The sequence below is a fragment of the Vidua macroura genome (genome assembly GCF_024509145.1).
Source record: "Vidua macroura isolate BioBank_ID:100142 chromosome W unlocalized genomic scaffold, ASM2450914v1 whyW_random_scaffold_38, whole genome shotgun sequence".
In the NCBI taxonomy this organism is placed as follows: Eukaryota; Metazoa; Chordata; class Aves; order Passeriformes; family Viduidae; genus Vidua; species Vidua macroura.
The window spans coordinates 5092301-5113303 of NW_026530535.1; the positions used below are offsets into that span (position 1 = coordinate 5092301).

The 21003-nt window shown below is 41.8% G+C and overlaps 1 protein-coding gene across 1 annotated transcript in view; it reads right to left on the reverse strand.

Moving 5' to 3' along the window:
• The window catches only part of LOC128822745 (ubiquitin-associated protein 2-like), a 197181-nt gene that overhangs the window by 82790 nt on the left and 93388 nt on the right, over positions 1-21003 (reverse strand). The window contains exons 14-19 of the mRNA XM_054004556.1: positions 20590-20797; positions 19365-19404; positions 14828-15011; positions 3069-3135; positions 1566-1749; positions 235-326 (exon numbers count right to left, since the gene is read on the reverse strand). Coding sequence (XP_053860531.1) covers positions 235-326; positions 1566-1749; positions 3069-3135; positions 14828-15011; positions 19365-19404; positions 20590-20797 — 775 coding nt within the window. The remainder of the gene's footprint in view (positions 1-234; positions 327-1565; positions 1750-3068; positions 3136-14827; positions 15012-19364; positions 19405-20589; positions 20798-21003) is intronic.

Genomic DNA, 21003 nt, shown 5'->3' on the forward strand with positions numbered 1-21003 from the left:
TAGCAACGTGTATGTTTACCTACAACAGCAGCCAGATCAGGTCTGTACCAACACTTATACAGTTTACTATCAACAGTAAACCCTCACTGAATACATTTAACATTCTTCAGCATTTGGAACAAGAATTCCAGGTGCAACATGTGCCAACAGAAATGCATTGGCATAGACAACAGTAGGTCTGGAGGGCTCACTTGCACCAAGGCTTAATCAATCAAGGACAAACAAATTGCTTACTGGGTAGGCAGGCAGAAGTCCTCCAGGTCCCACAATATACTGGTTATGCAACAAGGGTGATACACCTTGAGGCAGATTTGGGGGAGCTTTGCCTGTAGAATTAAAATACAGGCACTTTAACAAGTCTTTAGAAAAGAAAAGGCTTCACCACTGAGACAAGATAGCTCATAAGTCCTGGCAGCTGCACTGTCTTAGTTTGTAAAAGCAGAACTACACAGAAGAATTTTGTGCTCTTGATGAAAATGCTCAAAATAGCCTGGAGAGTTTAACCATGCCTCAAGGAAGGGAAACCATAGGCTACTTAAGACTGAAAAGAGTCCCATCAGACAATAGTCTAATTTTGTTATTTACTCTGTCCAAGAGAATTACAATAATTACTGGAATATCTCCATTCCTTGGTCCTCTCCTGAAGGCAAAATTCAGGCATTGTTTTCAGTCTAAGAGCAAATTATCTCCTTTAATTTTCTGCTCTGTCAACACATTGCCCCTTATCACCAGCAATAGACTGGAAAGCACTAAATGTTGACAGCATACTTTTTGTGGGTGACTTACTGCACCTGGGGATAGCAAAGAGGAAATTTAAATGGTTTCAATTGCCTACATGAAGCAGAGCTAGGAAGCAGAAAAGTAAAAAAAAAATCACTTTGACCAGTCATCAGACACTTTATTTACAAGCTATGTAAATGAGAAATTCTTCTGTAAGTAAGTCTCATCTCAATATTTAAATAATTCACTTCCCTCCCTAGGATTTCCTTTTAGCAGTTCAGGCTGATTAGAAAGAGAATTTAGTATTGCTTTCATTTCAGTGCAAGAAGCCTCCCAACCTTCCCTCTTTCTGAAGTGCTATTTTCTGTGTAATGACCCAGACATCAGACACTTTTTTCCTTTCACTAGATGTGGCAATAGGGAAGTGGCATATGATAATGAGGACACGACAGTATATTTTGACACTGCCAAATAAATTCAAGTCACAGAGAAGAATGAAATTAAAGCTAATGTGAACTCACAGCAAAGAGCTGATTATAACCTGGAATACAAACAGGGTCAATCTCCTAGTCCAAAACTTCCAAAGTCAGAATTACTCTGGTTTCTATTTACAAAGCTCTTTGGGGATGGAATATGCTACATACATGCCACATAATGTCTTAAAAAGTATCTCAAATACACAAACCCAGGAAATTTTATTTTATAACCCAGAAAATAAAGCATGCTGAAAATGCTAGTCAAGAGTGTGGATTTCTTAGCATAGCTATAGCTGGCAAGATGCTCAACTGACAGCCCTGCTGATCGAAGTCCTTTGTCTCTCCACACAAACTGTTAATATTGCAAACCTGAAGACATTAAGGGAGCTGCTCGTGGGGTAGCAGACACACTGGTAACACTCAGGCCAAGGCTAGCTGTAGTGTTCATACTGCTTGCCATGCTGACAACTGAAGAGGTGGTGCTAGTGGCTGAGGTTGAAGCAGCTGAAAAAGTTGAAGGCTGAAGTGAAGTTGTGTTCTCAACACTAGTGTGCTAGAAAGGAGACAAAAAGATTGAGGATCACAGAGCAAATGAGGCAAAGTGAAAGATGTGGGGCGGGGGAGGGAACAAAACTAAAAATCAAACCCAACAATCTTTTAAGCAACAGCAGCACATGTAAAAATAATGCATTATCTATGTATCAGGCAAGCAATTAAGTTGCATGCTTGTGATTTCTAAGTATTCAAAGAAAATTATTACATGACAAATTCAAACTGCTATATCATCACAAAATTATACCACAATAACTCAAATGTCACTCCCTTGCATTATTTCTTGCCCTTTTTGCTTGTATATTCCTTTAAGCTAGTATTTGTTATGTTAAATAAACTATATTCTTCCAAAAGACAATATTTGTTTTCAAAATACAGAACACTGCTATTGTGATTTCCTCAGTGCATTTATGGAATTTAAAAGATTAAAACTGCAGTGCCCCACAACAGAGTCAATGTGGTAAACTGAAACACAAACAAAATGTATTACAGGAACACATGAGGATAAAGGAGTTTCTGGTTTGAATCCAGCACAATACAGTGCTTTAACTGTAAGCTGATCACACCTGCAAAACAGCATCATCAACACACAGAAACCAAAAAGAACTCTGACAACAAAAAAGGAGTACATTTTGATAAGTATGATTTTTAAGTTACATATACAACAGGGGTGGAGCATTACAAACCAAAATTTAAGCATAAAGAAAAGCAGTAACCTATCTGCACACCCCAACTGGGATTGTACAGACAGAACAAGGCAGTATCTCTCTGACTTTCATTTGTGCAACCTCATCTAGAGCACCATGTTCACTACCATTTGCCTTGTTATTTCTAATGCATTAAATACACAGGTGACAACAATGTCACATTGTAAACTCTAAAATCATCTGTCCTGAAGCATTTGTCATGACATGTACCACTCTATCACCTGCACTTTGCCAGCTAATCTCTCCAGTGGAGACTGTAAAGAGTCCATATTTTAGAGCAGTTTCAGACAGCCACATCTAAAGTTTTATTTGTTTTTTAAACACATTTGTTATAAGAAATTCTTTCTATATTCCATCCCCCCTTGCTGGCACAAAAATTTCCTCTTCAGTTGTGTAACTGGCAAGTCTCTGTAACAGCTAGCCCTGATCTAGTACAAATCACAAGTGGTAAAGACTTTTTTTATCACTAGAGAGCTGGCAGTCCTCCTTCCCTGAGATAAAGCTCTTGTTTTGGTTATTAGCATACTGGAACACACTGAACTAAGAGAGGGTCTTAATCACCAGATAAACTGACTATATGCCAAATATCTGTGGAAATGCAAATAGGACTTACCACATGTGATGTGCTTGAAGACAACACTGAGGCAGGGGAGAGGCTGCTCTGATGATTGGAAAGGGAGCTAAAAAGGAATTGCAAAGAGTTAAGGTTATAGATGAGTAATATAATAGTTGGCTCTCACAATTAAGAGATAGATACTATGCAGATGTTAAAATGTACAGTGATGTTATTGTAATGTGTCCTCCCATAGTCCTCTTTCTCTTCCCCCTTGTAGTAGCCTCAGCAGTCAGGGCATTTAGAGAAGGCCGGCTTATTACCAAGAGGCACAGCATAACAACACCTGACCTCCAATTAAGATATAAGAAGGTAATCTTCACCAATGAACAGCAGAGAAGGAGTTGACTGACAAAACTTTGTGAGGGGCTATGGATATAAAAGGCAGAGCATACATTTTGTAGATGAACACGTGGCTGATAGTTATGGTGGCTCCCAGCGCTGTAATTTTTCCTTATATAGTCCTTTTGTTGTATTTTTTTTGTTAAAGTTTAATAAACTTTTAAAATTTTAAAAATGAGCAGTCGTTTCTCACAGTTAATAAAATTATTTTTTCCCAAAACATTTTAAATATATATCTATGTATATACACACATACATATATACAGAGTAGGTAGTAGAATATTAGTTAAAGAATAAAAATTGTAGCTATGTGTATACACGTATACACACAGTAGGATAATAAAGAAAAAATTGTCTGTAGAAATGTGTATATATATACACACACATCTCCCTACATTTTCCCTTTAACTAATATCCTACTATGGTTTAATGAAAAAAATGAAGTACAGAAACAACTATTACTAAAAAGAAACATCTAAACCACCATTCATTTATATTTATCAAATTACTATATTTTTAGAAAAACAACTGCTAGTTCAGGAATTATGTAGCAATGACTCTAAGACATGTAAAGTCCAAAACGAGAAGAACGCTCACAGAAACACATGGCTTGTTTCTCATTCTTTCCATAAGCAACTGCTGCTGCTTGCCATAGGGCACAAGTATTAATTAGGTGAGATAGTGCTTTGGTTTGAGTCATTATGGTATTTCTCATATAACCTGCATAACATTAGTTCAACCAATTAGAACTGCAGGGTATTTGCCCCATAACTCTACCAAAAGCCTCAAGAAACTATCAAAAGACAGGGCTCAAAAAAAAACCCCAACAAATGAAGAGCATCTGTGAAAGCCCAAAAGTTAGCCATACTACTACAGAATCTGTCAATTTAATCAAGGCCAATTAATACCACTACACCCTACCAAAACTGATTTCCTCTTTGAAAAGATGAAACAGAACTATTAGTTCGGTTTTATACATACACTGTAAAATATGAAAATAAAGAATCCCCTGATGAAAAACATTTGCAATAGTTTTGCTTTGGAAAGCAACTCTGCTTTAGCACCATCTTTTTTTCCTAACTGACCAGGCCTGTGAACTATTGGCACTAACAGCAGCACTGACATACATCTGTAATCCAAAGATCTCCCTGAAAAGTGACTGAAATGGTTTTTTTAAACATTTACACTGACAGAAGTTATACCTTACATTCAACGTCAAGAACATAACTTACAGCACAATAAGCAAATTGAACACTGACAAAGCAAAGATATAAAAACTAAGTATTGTTTGGTGCTCAAAAAAACCCTCCTTATTTGAAATCAGAAGCAAGAGAGATCCTAACCAAAGCAAATATTTTAGTGTTCTCTATGGAAATAGTCACAAGAAAATACAGTAGTTGTCATAGCAAAGTTGCAGGCTAAATTATATGCCCTAATTAAAGGGCAAACACTTCTGGAAGCTCTTTTGAGGTGCGGGACCAGAATAAATATTGGCAGTTCCATAGATTAATTTTACTTTGACGTTTTAAAACTGTTCTCTGCCTGCAGAAATTAAAATGACACCACTTCAAGCAGCAAGGAAAAAAAACAGTTCAGTCTTACATACATTTTTAAACCACTCCCTTGCCCACTCCCCCAGCTCTTCTAAAAGCCTTAATTCACTATCTGACCTAAGGCAGAGAGAGACAAGAGACACCAGCACAACCAAGCCAGACATGCTAGGAATTCAAGAATCATCTTGCATGGTGCTTTGTGAAATGAACAGGGCTAATGCCTTTATTAATGTTCAGCTCTTTATTAAAAAGAACAGCTGGGCAGGGGGCCCGACATGGAGCTTGCCCCCGCTGTTGTAGCTTTCCCAGGTGGCCGAAAGGGAAGGAGGCGTGCAGAGTCTGTCGCTGAAGTCCAGAGCAGCAGCTGTCCCCTCTTCTTTCCTTGTGGCACACTGGTAGTCGAAGGGTGAGGAGACATGCAGAGTCTGTTGCTGAAGTCCAGAACAACAGCTGTCCTCTCTCCTGCCCTTGTGGCAGCACCAAGGAAGTTCTGTCTTTCCGTCTCTGCTTCCCACAGCCTAATCTAGTCTAGTCTTTTTTAGGTGATGGTGACGAGTAAAAGTCAATCAGGGGATGTATTTCCCTCTTCCTCAGCTAGGGCATTTGTCTAGCCCCCTCTACTGTGTTTAGTTCTTTATTTAGGGGTGTCTTTCTCCCCTAAAAATACTCCCATGATCCCAAGGTTTTTTTTTATTTGCATTTTAGTCCCAGAATGTCAGCGTGGTGGGGGAGGCAGGTTATCTCCAGGTAGTTTAGAGAAAACAAACAGAGCAATTAGCTAATTAATATTTCAATATCGGTACTCAGCTAGAGCCAGCAGCCATTCCAGTGTTGCCATGGGAACTAGGAAGGCCCTGCCCGAGTCTCTGGGGAACACCTGGGAACTTTGTTCATTACAAATCCCTCTTCTCTTTCTTTGATCGGGCTTAAGCCCACATCAACTTACAGTCTTTGGCTTTTGAGGGCTAACTTCTTTTGGCATTTGTATGCTTTTACTTATGTCTGATGGTAATTCTCCCACTCTTTAGAAACCAAGTCTTAATAATATTCTAATTAGAAATTTTTCAGTTAACTCCTTTGGCTAAAGGACACTTAGTCTTATTAAACAATTACAAAGTACTTAAACCTTTACTATGGCACTTAAACTCAGAAACAGTTATTAACATCTTACTGCATATCAGTCTCTAGCAAGTCTTTTTTAAAGTTAATTTTAAGACCTCTGGTCTCTTAATTACTGTCCATGCACAAGAGCAGGCAGGTGACACTGTTGGGTCTGGTCTGGCGTCTGGGGGTGGCACTGGTCCTTTGACTCTGGTGACGTGGGTTCAGCCTTTTTCTTGGGTTCACACCGCAGTGTGTGTGGTAACACCTGGAAAGGTCCTTCGAATTTGGGGGTTAATGGAGTGGTGGTGTTCCAGGACTTTATCAACACCCAATCCCCGGGACTGATGTTGTGGGCATTGGTGTCCAGAGGGGAAGTTTGGGGGGGATACCCCTTCTTTCTGAGGCCTTCTAGGGATTTTCCTATGACCTCTAAATATTTCTGAGTTGCTGCCTCCCCTTCCAGATAATCTGCTGTACTGAAAGGGGTGATTAAAAAAAGGGAGTCTAAACATCATTTTATAGGGAGACCCCTATGTTGGACCGAGGTCTTGTTCTGATGCGCAAGAGAGCGAGAGGTAAACACCTGAGCCAATTCATCTTTGTCTTTTCAATTAATTTGGTTAACACATTTTTAAGAGTTCTATTCATCCTTTCTACTCTTCCAGAGCTCTGAGGATGCCATGGGGTGTGTAATCCTCCACCTTATCCCCAGGGCTTTTGTTACCTGATGTAAAGTTTGAGTGACAAAATGTGGAGCTCGGTCCAAGTCAATGCTTTTGACTAGCCTATATCAAGATATGATGTTTTCTAAGATTATTCTTGCAACTTCCTGTGCGGTTTCCTTTTTGGTTGGGAAAGCCTCTACCCAGTGAGTGAGATGATCTACGATCACTAGTAAATGTTTGTACCTCTGCACAGAGGGCATTTCAGTGAAATCTACTTGTATGTTTTGGAAAGGTCTCAAGGCAAGTTTTCCTCCCCCACATGCTGTTTTTCTCATTACCTTTTGGTCAGTTTTCAGGCAAATCGCACACCCTCTTGTGACTGCCTTCGCCAGATCATATACTCCAAGACATAAATTTTCCCGTAAAAAGTGGTCGCACAAACCTTGGATTCCCCAGTGGGTCAATTCATGTAACTCTACTAGCACTCTTCGAGCTAGGGCTTTATTTAGGAACTTATGCCCATCATGAGTTAACCATTCTCCTTGTTCCCCTTGATGTAATTCTAGTTCTTTTATTAATTTTAATTCTTTTTTTTACTGAACCTTGGCTCTTCTTTTCTTTCTCCACTTGGTCCTACTTCCATTCTAAAAGCTTTTACTGGATTTCTTGAGTCTAAGGCTGCTTCTTTAGCGATCTGATCTGCTAATCGGTTTCCCTTTTCTTCATGGGTGTGTCCTTTCTGATGTCCCTTTATATGCACCACAGCTATCTCTGAGGGCTTTTGTAAGGATTGTAATACTAGTTTTATCAGTTTCTCATGTACCAGGTTCTTCCCTTTGGAGTTTAGGTTGCCACACTCCTCCCAAATTTTTCCGAAGTTATGGATGATCCCAAACGCATATTGCGAGTCTGTGTGAATAGTTCCTTGGTCTCCCTCTAACAGGTCTAATCCTCTTTTCAAAGCATAGACTTTGCAACACTGGGCGGACCAGTTTGAGGGCAGTTTCCCTTTTTCTGCGACTTTCATGTCTTCCCTGTCTATGACAGCATATCCTGAGGCTCTTTTCCCTCCTACTACTCTTGAGGACCCATCTATAAAAAGGGATCTCCCATATGGCGGGGGTACATCTTCTAAATTCTCTTTCACTTTGGTCTTCAGATTTATGAGTTTAACACAATCATGTTCTAGATCAGCCAGGGGTTCTCCGGCAAGAAACTGTGCAGGGTTTAGACATTTGGAGGTGACTAACTCTAAGTCACCTGTGTTCATTAAGATGATCTCATACTTCAATATTTTAGAGTCAATCAGCCACTGCTGAGCTTTCTGGCTTAGTAATGTTTTGAGATCGTAGGGGGTGTGGACTTTAATTTTCCCTTGAAGGATCACCTTTTGGGCTTCTTCTATCAGGATAGCTGCTGCTGCGATTACTTGCAGGCAAGTTGGCCATCCTCTAGCTACTGGGTCTAGTAATTTTGAGAGGTAGGCTATTGGCTTTTTATGTCTTCCCCACTTAAATGCACTCTTAGGGCTTCTTTGAGCAACTCATTCATGGTTTTGTTTTTGTTTTTGGGGTTTTTTTGGTTTTTTTTTTTGCCAGTCCTCCACCTTTTCTAGCTTCCATCTAATATCGGGCCAGGATTTGGTGACAAACTGGACCTTCAAGAGAACTTGACCCTCTGGGCTATCTGGGTCTATATTTGAATATAACTGGAAATTTCGTTTTGGTCGGTTAAGCTAAATTGCTGGGGTCTCATCCTTCTCCTGCGTACCATCAAAGGCCAATTTTGTGTTGCTTCCCCTAGGGATAGACCCTTTGATCCCTCTTATCATGAGGGACCTATAGTCTCTCATGTTTTGCCTTCCTTCTTCTTGGCTGGAACTCAAGTTGGGGTCCACCAAGGGCATCCCCTGGTCCCCTGGGGGCCCCAGTCTACCCTTTCTTTCCCATATCTTCATCCCTGCCGCTCGGATCATCTGGACTTCTCACGGAGAGAACAGAATGCTTAGAATAGAGCTCAGCTCCCCCCAGGTACAAATACTCGGCCCTAGAAATTGGTCCAACTGGCTAGATAGTCTAATGGGGTCTTCCACTAAATTTCCTAGCTCTTTCCTAAATCCCCGGACTTCAGAAGATGTCAAAGATGCATCCACAAACTTAGCTCCCCTAGCTGCTCCACCCATAGGAACTTCTCTAAGGGGGAAGAGCCCCTTCACCCTTGGTGCTTTGGATCGGGTGCCACAATATGGCCCTTTTTCCAAGACACCAGGCAGGGAAATAGTAGTGGAGACAGACATTGGAGGCCAGGGGGCATGCCAGGTAGTGAACCAACACAGGGCAAGGGTGGCCTCAGCTCCCAAGTGGGAGTAGGCAAGGAAACTCTAGCTGGAGAAGGGGAAGAGGGAGTTGAGGAGATGGTTGAGGAAACTGGGGTAAGGGACGATGGAACGATGTCACTGTTGAGCAGGACGGGAACAGAAGGACTCCAAGTTAGAAGGCAAAGAGAATGAACTAATTCATTTCAAATGCACCGCTCTATATATAGAGAACATCGTGCAGACTAATTTCATTGGTCTTAGAGTAAAAACATCTCACACACACCATTGGTGTGCAGTGAATGATGCACGGTGGTAGAACATATCTATAAACAATGTGAACAAAGAGATAGATTATAGAATTATTTACATTCTTTCCCAACTGTTTCCCAGGCTCTCGCCTGGTTAGAAAAACCTCTCTCTTTCTCTCTGACTGAACTGAGAATATCCATAGAACAGAGGTGGAAAAATGGGGGAAAGGAATCAGAGACTCAATAGGAGGGGCTGAAGGACCGACTGGGGAAAGTGTTGAAGAGGTAACAGGAGCAGAAGGGGGCAGGCAATCGAGGGGGTCCCATTCCTTTATTTTTCTAGTCTCTCCCTCTCTATTCTCTTTGTCTTCCTCTCTATTTCTTTGTAACTTGCATATTCTCACAGTCTCATTATTTATAGAATTCTCCAGCCAGCAAGCTGCATAAGATAGTTGTTCTGTATCAAGGTCCTCTCGGGTTTTTTTAGGTGTTGGTTTAACTGATTACACATCTACTGATCTCGGGTTCCATACTATGGCCACTCTCCCTGTAATTCTAACTTCGGCCATACTTCTGTAATATATAATCTTACTCTTGTCTAGATGCTTTGTGGTCTCCCAAGAATCCCATTGGTCTAACAATTGCCCCAAGCGGCTGTTAGGGGGAATTCTCTTTGTTTTCCCTTTGGAAGGATCTGCTCCTTTACTACAACCTCTTCCTATTTTCAGGCATCAAAAAGAAAAGAAAAAAATATATCATAAATGGTGCCTCTATCTAAAATGGAATATATTGACAAGCAACTAAAGCTCATCTGGTCCCTTCCCACAACTTAGCATTTGAATCTCTTGAATGAACTTAATTTCTTTTAACTAAACTCCCACGCTTGGTACTACCCTCTCGACACTTTACACTGTCTCTTGGCCAGGACAGTCACTAGTCACACTCACATCTATTGTCTTCTGTTCTCTTGCTCTTCAGCCTAAGTTTTGGACTTCTTGCTGGACTTCCTAGGCTTGGATCCCTGCTAAGTCTTGCCCAAACTCTCACTTGGTCTTTTGCCCAACCTTCTTACTAGGCTTGGGAAGCTTGGTCTCCCTGCCGAGGTAAGGTCGAACATCCTGCCGAGCCTTACACTCGAACTCCGGCCAAGCCCCCTTGCCTGACTCTCCTAGTAGGCTTAACTTGCTTGCCTTCCTGCCTTTCTGCTTACTCGGGTTCATGCCTGCTCTGCCAGGGACATCCTGCCCTGCCTTCCAGGGACATTCCCCTACCTGCTCTGCCGGAGACCGCCGGCCCTGCCTGTCAGGGACATCCCACCTGCCCTGTTATCCCGTCCTGCCTGCTGGGGACATGCTCTCTGCTTGGCGGGACTTGTTGCTCCTGCCTGCTAGGACATCCTGCCGCATCTGCCAGGGACATCCCACCTGACCTGCCGGGGACATTCTCCTTGCCCTGATTGGCAGGGACTTACTTTACCCCTAGGGGACCTCCACATGCTCGGAGGAGGGCCTGCTTTACTTCTAAGGAGAAGCCTCAGTCACCCCTCTATTCCACTCGCTTCCCCCCATTCCCGGCCGGCCCCTTTGCAGGAGTCTGGAAACACGGTACTAGCACGTCCCTCTCACTTCGGGGGTTCGTGCTGCTGGCCCCCGTCTCACTCACTCACTCGCTCGCTCGTCTCCCGGGTTTTCTTACCAATCCGACACTCCTCTGCGTTGCTCCTCCATGTTGCTCATCTCACGCTGATCTTAGGGTCCGTATGTAGCCAGCAAATACCGAGGGTCCCTTGAAGCAGGTGGTCGAGCTGTCCAGCTGTCCGGGGGTCCTCTTTGGGTGTGGCTATCCCGGACGAGCCCCCAACTGAAATGAACAGGGCTAATGCCTTTATTAATGTTCAGCTCTTTATTAAAAAGAACAGCTGGGCAGGGGGCCCGACATGGAGCTTGCCCCCGCTGTTGTAGCTTTCCCAGGTGGCCGAAAGGGAAGGAGGCGTGCAGAGTCTGTCGCTGAAGTCCAGAGCAGCAGCTGTTCCCTCTTCTTTCCTTGTGGCACACTGGTAGTCGAAGGGTGAGGAGACATGCAGAGTCTGTTGCTGAAGTCCAGAACAACAGCTGTCCTCTCTCCTGCCCTTGTGGCAGCACCAAGGAAGTTCTGTCTTTCCGTCTCTGCTTCCCACAGCCTAATCTAGTCTAGTCTTTTTTAGGTGATGGTGACGGGTAAAAGTCAATCAGGGGATGTATTTCCCTCTTCCTCGGCTAGGGCATTTGTCTAGCCCCCTCTACTGTGTTTAGTTCTTTATTTAGGGGTGTCTTTATCCCCTAAAAATACTCCCATGCTCCCAAGGGTTTTTTTTATTTGCATTTTAGTCCCAGAATGTCAGCGTGGTGGGGGAGACAGGTTATCTCCAGGTAGTTTAGAGAAAACAAACAGAGCAATTAGCTAATTAACATTTCAATATCAGTACTCAGCTAGAGCCAGCAGCCATTCCAGTGTTGCCATGGGAACTAGGAAGGCCCTGCTCGCGTCTCTGGGGAACACCTGGGAACTTTGTTCATTACACTTTGCATCTAACAGCATCGATCCTCCAACTATAATTTCTACCAATGTACACAGCTTTTCAACAAACAAATGTAGGGATATATTTTCAATGTGAATGAATTAATTATTGTTGTTTGACACATTTACCATTTTCTTCATCAGAAAACACTAGTGTATTGAGAGACTTTCCTAGCTGTCTAACAGAAAAAAATCTGTGATAGCCCACAAAATTAATTTCTTATATTAGCAAATACAGTACAAAGGTGAGTATTAAAACAAAGCCATCACAGCCTCAGGATGTCACCTGTCCAAGGACAAAGCTCAGGTAACAGGCACTAAAATATCAGACAGACAGTGTGAATGAGCCAAGCTGTGGTAAATGCACTTCCAGGAACAATAATCTGACATTTCAAAGTTTCTCAAGGAAATGTCTTAGAAAAAGGCACACACTTTCCCTGTGGAATCATTCCCATTTTCTAATTTTAAGAAATACAAATATAAATGAAAACACAAAATTTCAAAATTAGCCTGGAAGTAAATTGTTAGGGAATAATTTCAAACATACGACACTAAACAAACAGCAAGCACTGCAGAAAAAGTAGGAAGAACAAACTAGGGGAATCAATTTAGCTGACATGACTGAAGCAAGAGCTACTTGAAACACAAAGTTGTTTATATACCACTGTTTTGGGTAACCCAAAATGTTATTGTATTCCATATCTATCTATGCCCAACATTGTTACTGTCTCTTTAAGACCCTGCAGCAGGAAAATGACCCTGCAAGGGCTGGGAGGTGCCCAGGTTTTTTGAGGTTGAGGCACTCGGGCAGAACTCTCTCTTGCCTCATGGCTCTGGCTTTATTCCCTTTGTTCTTGACAGGAGATAGAGCCAAGGCACCAGTGGGCAGAGGCTCTCTTTTGGGTTTCTTTTGTTTTTGCTTTTTTTCCTAGAGGGTTGCCTCAGGTAGTTTTTTTTCTGAGAGGCAGTCCTGGAACGCCTCAAGGCAAATGGAGTGCCTGCCTACAGCTGGGGCATTGCAATGAGAAGAACAGAACAGCCCCGCTCCATACAATCGCCCCAGCCCACCAGCAGTGCCCAGTGGAAATGGGAAACTGCAGAGTCCAAGTTGCCCCAGCTGGCTGCCTTGCCATCTTCTGCCAAGAGGAAGGGAAAGTCCCTCCACAAGTTCTAGACCTTGACCAATGTGAAAAATGTATATTATATGATTGGCTTTTCGCAAATGTTAAAAGGAATACTATATGTGTTATGTTGGAAAGTTATGCTGTATTAATCTCTTCAAAGTAGTGCTGTATTAATCTTTTTTAAGTCGTGTGGTAAATATAGTTTTTAGGCTATAGCATAATATTAAAATAGAAACTATGTGATGTAAGATACTTTTTGCAACTACCTCAAGGAATGGAAAAGATAATTAAGAAATTCTTCACATAGAGATAACAGCAACAAGACACTAATATTGCAAGAAAAGAATTATTGCCTCCTTATTGTGAAGACCCAGACTTCGAGGGACCAAAATGATTGATTTATAAGATGAGGGGGGGAGTTGAAATTAAGCAGAAAACACCCTTAGTTTGAAAAGAATGTTTGAATTACGTATGAGATATATGAATATGCAATAGGCTATTGCTTTTAAGGGGTAATCCTTTGTTAGCAAGGTGTGTTTTGTGGCAGAGTGCAAGGCACCCAGATGTCCATAATTCTTTGCCTTTTATTGTCTCTTATTATCCTCATTTTCATTACTATTTTCATTATTATTAAACTTCTAAAATTTTAACACAAGTGTATGGCGTTTTTCACAACCAAGTTCCAGCTGCCAGAGTGTGCCAGCCACCTTCATCAATGGAGCTGCTGCCACCACTGGAGAGAAAAGAGGGGGGAGGGTTGCTGTCATCTTTGTCTTTCCACACATGGTTGTCTGTGGAGGGTACTATCTTGGGGGAGGGGTTACTCTGCCATTTAAAAATTTCTCCTTGTTCCCAGGGAGTCTGTGAGATTCCAGGAATTTTCTAACTAGTGACTATTACTATTATTATGTTTGCCTGTTTCTGTTTTGGTTTTTTAGTAAACTGTTGTTTTTTCACTTATATCTACTCATATTTGTGAGAAACGACCTGTCACTTAAATTTTTAAAGGTTTATTAAACCTTAACAATATACAACAAAGGACTGAATAAGGAAAAAGGACAGTGCACTGGGAATGTGTGACCGTCTGCCATGAGCTTGTCTACAAAATGGCTGCTCCGCCTTTTATACCCCTGGGGTTGCATCAGGCAACCTTGGCCTCTCCTAAAGTCTGTCAGTCAACTCTTCTTCATCGTCCATTGGAGGAGACTACTTTCTTGCAATGTGATTGGAGGTGAGGTGTTGTCATGCCGCACCCCCTAGCAACAAGCTTATTCTATTCCCAACTGCCCCATGCAAGGGGCACATGTACATGCGCTACATGCGCTCCCTCCACATGTCTCGGACAACCCTGACAACCCAGGCTGTCTGGTGGCAACAATACAGAGGGGGGAAAAGAGGACTATGGGGAGAACAGAGGACGTCTAAACAACAAACTACAATAACATAACTATACATCAATAAAACTTCTCTTAACATATACACAATGTTCATCCCTTAATTGCGAGAGCCAATCATCCCATTACTCATCTATAACAATATTCATCTCTCCTTATTGGTGGAAATGGATTGGTTAAAACTAAAGAGGAGGTAACTTATTTCAAAGTGTCCACCTCATAACTTGTCTTAAACCAAGACAACCATGGGCAGCAGCTGCTCTATCATTAAGAGTCAGCCCAGAGCTAATACTTTGTAACCAGAAACATCCTGGCCTCTTCTGAATCTCTCTCCTAATTCTAGTTAATGTCAGAAAAAGAGACCCTGGTGCCTGACAGTCTCATACACAATCACCCATATGTCTGTCCTTTCCTGACAATTTAACCCCTTTCCGTTTATCACAACTCCTACTGTACCTGCTTAACTGTGAGAGTGAGCTGCTGGCCAGATCACTGGACTGAGGCAAGCTGGGCAAAGTTCCTGCATGCTGCGATGCTGAAGGCAGAAGTGAAGCAGTAGTGGACACCATGCTGGGCAGAGAATCAGCAGAAGGTAGTGAGGGAGAAGGCTCTGTCTTAAGTGCAGGAACTGATGAAGTAGCTGCAACAAATTAAAAAGAGACATTCAAAGACAAATTCCAGCATACTTGACATCCTAGCCTGGATTCAGGAACATAACAGTGTTCTCCCCTTGGTTTACAAAAACCTGACCAGTAAGAACCAATAAGAGTATCAAGAATCAGGCTATTAATAAAAATTCAAACAGCAACATAACTATAATTTTTTTCCCTTTAGGCTCTTCACCTACAGTAGATTTATAATTTTCAATGCTATGTGTGTAGCAAACTAGTCTTCTGCACTTAAACTCCCACTATCTGGATTACTACCTTTTGCTCACAAGTCAGTCCTCACTTTAAAATTCCTCGCATTTGGTTCCACAAACAGAAGTAATTTGTGCTGTACAAATCTGCTTTTACCTACAGCTCTGCTTCTTCATTGCAACCTACACAGCACCACTGATGTTTAATACTTGGATCGCTGGAGTACAAGGGCACATACAATTTATCAATTTGGAGAACTGAGTTAAATGCTTAATGCAGTAAAATAAAAGAAGCTATGACAAAAGGCCACAACTGGGTACAGCATTAAGCACTTTTGATGGCTAAAGAGTTGTCAAATATTGTCTAACTTTATGTGACCTAGATAACAAAAAGCTTTAAGCATGAATAGTGCTTTTTCAGGTACACAGAGTAGAACTTGTTTACCACAGATGTACCTTTCCAAATGATCACTATACTAAGACACTGAACAATTCTACTGCCCAACACAATACCCAGCTGTTTCTACACTTATCTCTTGTTCTCTGAAGATAATTAGAGGCACTCATTCACCAATTAAAGCAAGAGAGAGTTGAGCCCTGCCTTCTGCTGGACCATGCTTCCATACCACATCAGAGACCACTAGCCAGTGGATCATCACTAACTTGCAATGCATGTAAAGACAATCTTAGAATGGTCACAAAAGAAAATTCACATATACACTCAGAAGGTACACATCACATTTTGTTCAAGTTACTGGTTTGTTTTCCTCGCTAAATGACTCAAGTCAGGTTGCTGGATTGCTATACAAACAGAAATCAAGAAGTCTTGGCCTTAGGAATAAGCATGAGGGTACCTGACAACAGAGAAGGAAATTCTATAGATCAGGTTCAAGACCATTTAAGGAACCTGAAATCCATGGGATCTAAAGGGATACATCTGTGGATCTAGAGGGAACTGGCAGAGGAAGTGGTTAAGCCACTATCCATCATGTTTGAGAAGTTGTGGCAGTCCAGTGAAGATTCCACTGACTGAAAAAGGGGAATGTGGTGGATGAGAGAAGAGTGATTGATGTCATCTACCTGAACTTGTGCAAAGCATTTGACACTGTCCCGCACAACATCCTTGTCTCTAAATTGGAGAGACATGGATTTGATGGGTGCACCACATGGTGCATAAGGAGTTGACTGGACGGTTGTACTCAAAGAGTTGCAGTTAAGGGCTCAATGTCCAAGCGGAGACTAGTGACAAGTGGTGTTCCTCAGGGATTGGTGTTGGGACCAGTGCTGTTTAACATCTTTGTCAGTGACATGGACAGGGGGATTGAGTGCACCCTCAGCAAGTTTCCTGAAGAGACCAAGCTGTGTGGTACAGTCAACATGCTGGAAGGAAGGGATGCCATCCAGAGTGACCTTGACAGGTAGGCCTGTGCAAACTTCATGTAGTTCAACAAGTCCAAGTGCAAGGTCCTGCACTTGGGTCAGGGAAATCCCAAGCACACATACAAGGTGGGTGGAGAATGGATTGAGAACAACCCTGGGGAGAAGGACTTGGGGGTCTTGGTGAATGAAAAAATTAATATAAACCAGCAGTGTGCACTTGCAGCCCAGAAAGCCAAGTGTATCCTGGGCTGCATCAAAAGCAGTGTGACCAGTAGGTCGAGGGAGGTGATTCTGCCCCTCTACTCTGCTCTTGTGAGATCCCCACCTGGAGTACTGTGTCCAGCTCTGGAGGACCCAACATCGGAAGGAGGTGGACCTGATGGAGTGAGTCCAGAGTAGGGACAAGATGATGATCAGAGGGCTGAAGCACCTCTCCTGTGAAGACAGGCTGAGAGAGTTTGGATTGTTCACCCTGAAGAAAAGGCTCCAGGGAGACCTTGTAGCAGCCTTCTAGTACCTAAAGGGATTCCAAGAGAGCTGGAAAGGGACTTTTCACAAGGGCATGGAGTGACAGGACAGAGGGGAATGGCTTTAAACTGAAAGAGGGTAGGTTTAGATTAGATATTAGGAAGAAATTCTTCCCTGTGAGGGTGGTGAGGCACTGGTACAAGTTGCCCAGAGAAGCTGTGGCTGCCTTATCTCTGGAAGTGTTCTGGGCCAGGTTGGATGGGGCTTGGAGCAACCTGGTCTAGTGGAAAGTGTCCCTGCCTATGGCAGGGGGTTGGAACTAAAATTGAAATCCCTTCCAACCCAAACCATCCTATGAACTAAGAATATTATCAGCACATGCAGAAGGGAAAATATCAGTACTTTCAAATGTTAAAAAGAGAAAATACATAATAGTTTGGATTCATTAAATAGATACATGGAAGAAGACTGATTCTAGTTTACGTGCTTGAAACACAGAAAAGACCAAAAGTGTTCTCAAAGGGGAACTGGCTCAGAAAAAGGGACTAATAAAGCTGTTACAGAATAATTACAAAAACATTAGGAATTCTCAGATCTTTGTTTTCCATAACAAAAAAAAACCCAAGTCCTGCAGTGAATTTCATACATTATTCATTAATTATGTACACAAGAGTAAGAAACTTTTCCACTTGAAAAGTTGTTTTTATATATAACAATCTTTCAAGTGGTAACTCTTTGGGCATATACACTCCTCCTGCTCATTTAAATTTAACTTAGCACTAACAAAACATTGTTTATAGGTTTGAATGCCCAACTTCTTTCTACTCAGAAGGATAAAAAAACCAGTCTGCCCTATTAGTGACCTACCTGAAGAGATGCTTAAGAGGAAGACAAACTTAGTGTTGGAATTCCAAAATATGTTAATTAACACTGCTGCCCTTGAAAATTTCCACAAAGCAGCACAGGTCAGAAGATTGAATACTAGAATTTAATTTAATTATTTTAACTCCAGGAATAGAGATGTAGGGATGCTACAAGTAAAATACCACATTAGAACCTGGCCAAGATGAAGAACAGTAATGCCCGTATCAGAGCCAGTATTATGTTATTCTTACTCCACTGCAAGGGAGAAAGGTACCTGGCAGAGGGACCATGTTAGTCACCCTTATTCCCTGTGGGCTTCTAATAGGGTACAAGTAGCACTACACCCAATGAGAGGTACATTCCAAGAATGTTACTTTGTGCCATTACAGCTAAATCCTATTCATAGCTCCCCAACTGAGAATTGGAAGAATTACTAATACATTTTATATGAATTTTAAAATTTATATTTTTTTTATTTTCTCCTAATTTTGGCAGATAAATTCAAAAGAAAGCAGCAGCAAATCAGCTTCTTTAATTCTAAGACTGCTTAGGTTTGTAGATTTAATAGAGCTGCTTTCACACTTTATTTCTAGTCAAGCAGCAAGTAGTATATCCTATGGAAATACAAAATAAACTCAAAAGAGTCAGTAATAAAATAAAAAGTGAGAACAATATAAAACCTTAAACCAGACATTGTTGCATCCTGGGTTTGGGTTCAGATTAGGGGTTCTGATCTTTGTTAGTTTGCCGGTTCTGTGTACCCTCGTGCATCCCCCGTGTTTCCCCCCCCTGCAGTGGGTAGCTCCAGGCTGCCTGCCATTGGAGCTTCCCCCTGTCACTCTTGTAACCACTTCCTGCCAACTCCTGAGGATTCCGTGCTTGTCACCCCATTCCTGCGGTCTCACTCGCCCCGAAGCCCCGTGTCCGCCCCCGCCGTGTTCCTGTTGGTCGCTGTGGCACACGTCACCGCCATGGCGTCTGTGTTCATTGGGCAGGAAAGGCTCCTGCTCTCCCTGTCCCACCCCTATATCATCCTGCTCCCCCCCAGCCTCAGCGCCAGATTCATCCATGCAAGGTTGGGAGTGGGCTGCAGCTTCTCCATCTCGGCTCTCGCGGCCAATAAAGCATCCAGCTGCCATGCGGACGGATTTGGACGAATTTCTTGCCTCTTTGTTTCTTCCCTTGTGCCGACGGCAACGCACGGCCAGCCCACCCCAGGGCACAGCGGCAGAAGTGCCCGGAAGTAGCGGCAAGCACCGACCCGGACGAGAAGCCGAGGCGCCTAAGCCAGGCGCTCGGGAGCCGACCAGGGCTGGGAAAAGTAACGCACTGCCGCTAGACATCACTGCTACAGTTGTGCACACAGCAAGTAGTAAGGAAGGATCAAAAAGTCCTCTGCACAACCAAGTTTTGTAAACTTACTGTCAAGAGTTGCCTGTGTTCTAACACTGCTGTGCCCATTCTGTAAACAAAGAAGAAATGGATAAATAAATTATCAAATAGGAATATTATATTTTCAGACCAAACTACACACAGAACACGCTTCATACAAAATTCTATATTCATTCTAAATTGAAAGACCAAAAAGACAGAAAATTGACTTTTTTTATAGCCTTTAACAAAACCACATAATAAAGTTGTCTCGAGTGAGAGGTGTACTGAACATACAGAATCCCATATACTGCCCATAATACACCCATCAGCTGGAGACCATCCCATCTACTGTATATAACATAAACTTCAGGTTCACACCGATATGAAAGAAAGAATTGCTATAACATATAGGAAATTGTTGTGTTTTTGATCTAATGCAACTCACAATTTTAACTATCCAAGTTACACAGAGATGCCAATTTTTTTCCACTGAAAGATAAGACTTGAGAGGCATCAGTTGTTTTTTGGATAACGCTGGAGTACAGAAGTGGATAGTCTATACTTGATCCTCACCAGTAAATACGAGCTAGTGCAGAAGACAAGTGTGACTGAGCCATTATATAACAAAGGCCAGGAGTAAATAAACTTACAAACTCTCACAAGTTCCTTAAATATTTGATAAAATAAATTATCTTAAAACAAACCTACATTCCATATACAAATAGAGTAGGTGCTTTTGAATATCTCCTGAGACTCTCTCTGTCCAAGATTAGATCTCTCTTTATGCTTTTTAAAATAAAAGATGAAAGTAATTCCAACTGCAGTTTAAATCCAACAAAAGAGTAATGTTGGAAGGGTCACAAACAGTTTGGGATTCATTTTCTAGGTGCCATATTAATTTAATAAATAATATACCTTTGGATAGAAATGGTCAAGTTATGGCAAAACACCATGACTGATATTTACATACAGAAATAGTTCCTTTTTTAAAAACTAAGTTTCAGGGAAGGAAACTCAACTAGAATGTTAAGTGTTACTAAGAATAAAGGTCAAACAGCAATTTAAGATGTCAAAACCCATAAAAGCAGAGGGTCTTATATCCCATATACAAGAAATGGCTACAAAACAGGAAAAGAAAAAACTACAGAATGTACTTGGGAATCAAAAACACCACTTGGCTTGGTTAAAATATTAACATATTTGGGTAATACAAGTCTAGCACCGATAAGAATATTTTCCTTTTTTCAAAGTCTTATTTCAGAATTTCACTCACTGTAACTGCAACAGGGGTTGGTTCAGACGGAGCCATGGAGCTTTCGTACACTATCCTACTAAGCACAGAAGTCTGCTCATAGGAGGAAGTTGTTACTGGGTTAGTGCTCTGGGATGAGCAGGTCAGACTGGAAGAGCTGATGGCAGAGGTTGTGTAGGTGGACTCCTGTACTGTACTGGATATTGGCAGAGAGGTATTCAAAGGATCACTGGAAAAAGTAAAAATTATTTATCAACATGGCAAACTACATCTCAAATACCTTTGAAAATATCAGCTCCTATATAGTTATTTAGAACTACCTTAAACATGGAGTCAAATATACATTATTTATACTAGAAAAATCTAATAATGAGAAAAAATACATAATTTTACTTTGGTCCCCAGTAATCACTGCTTCAAAACCATCTGCTGCAT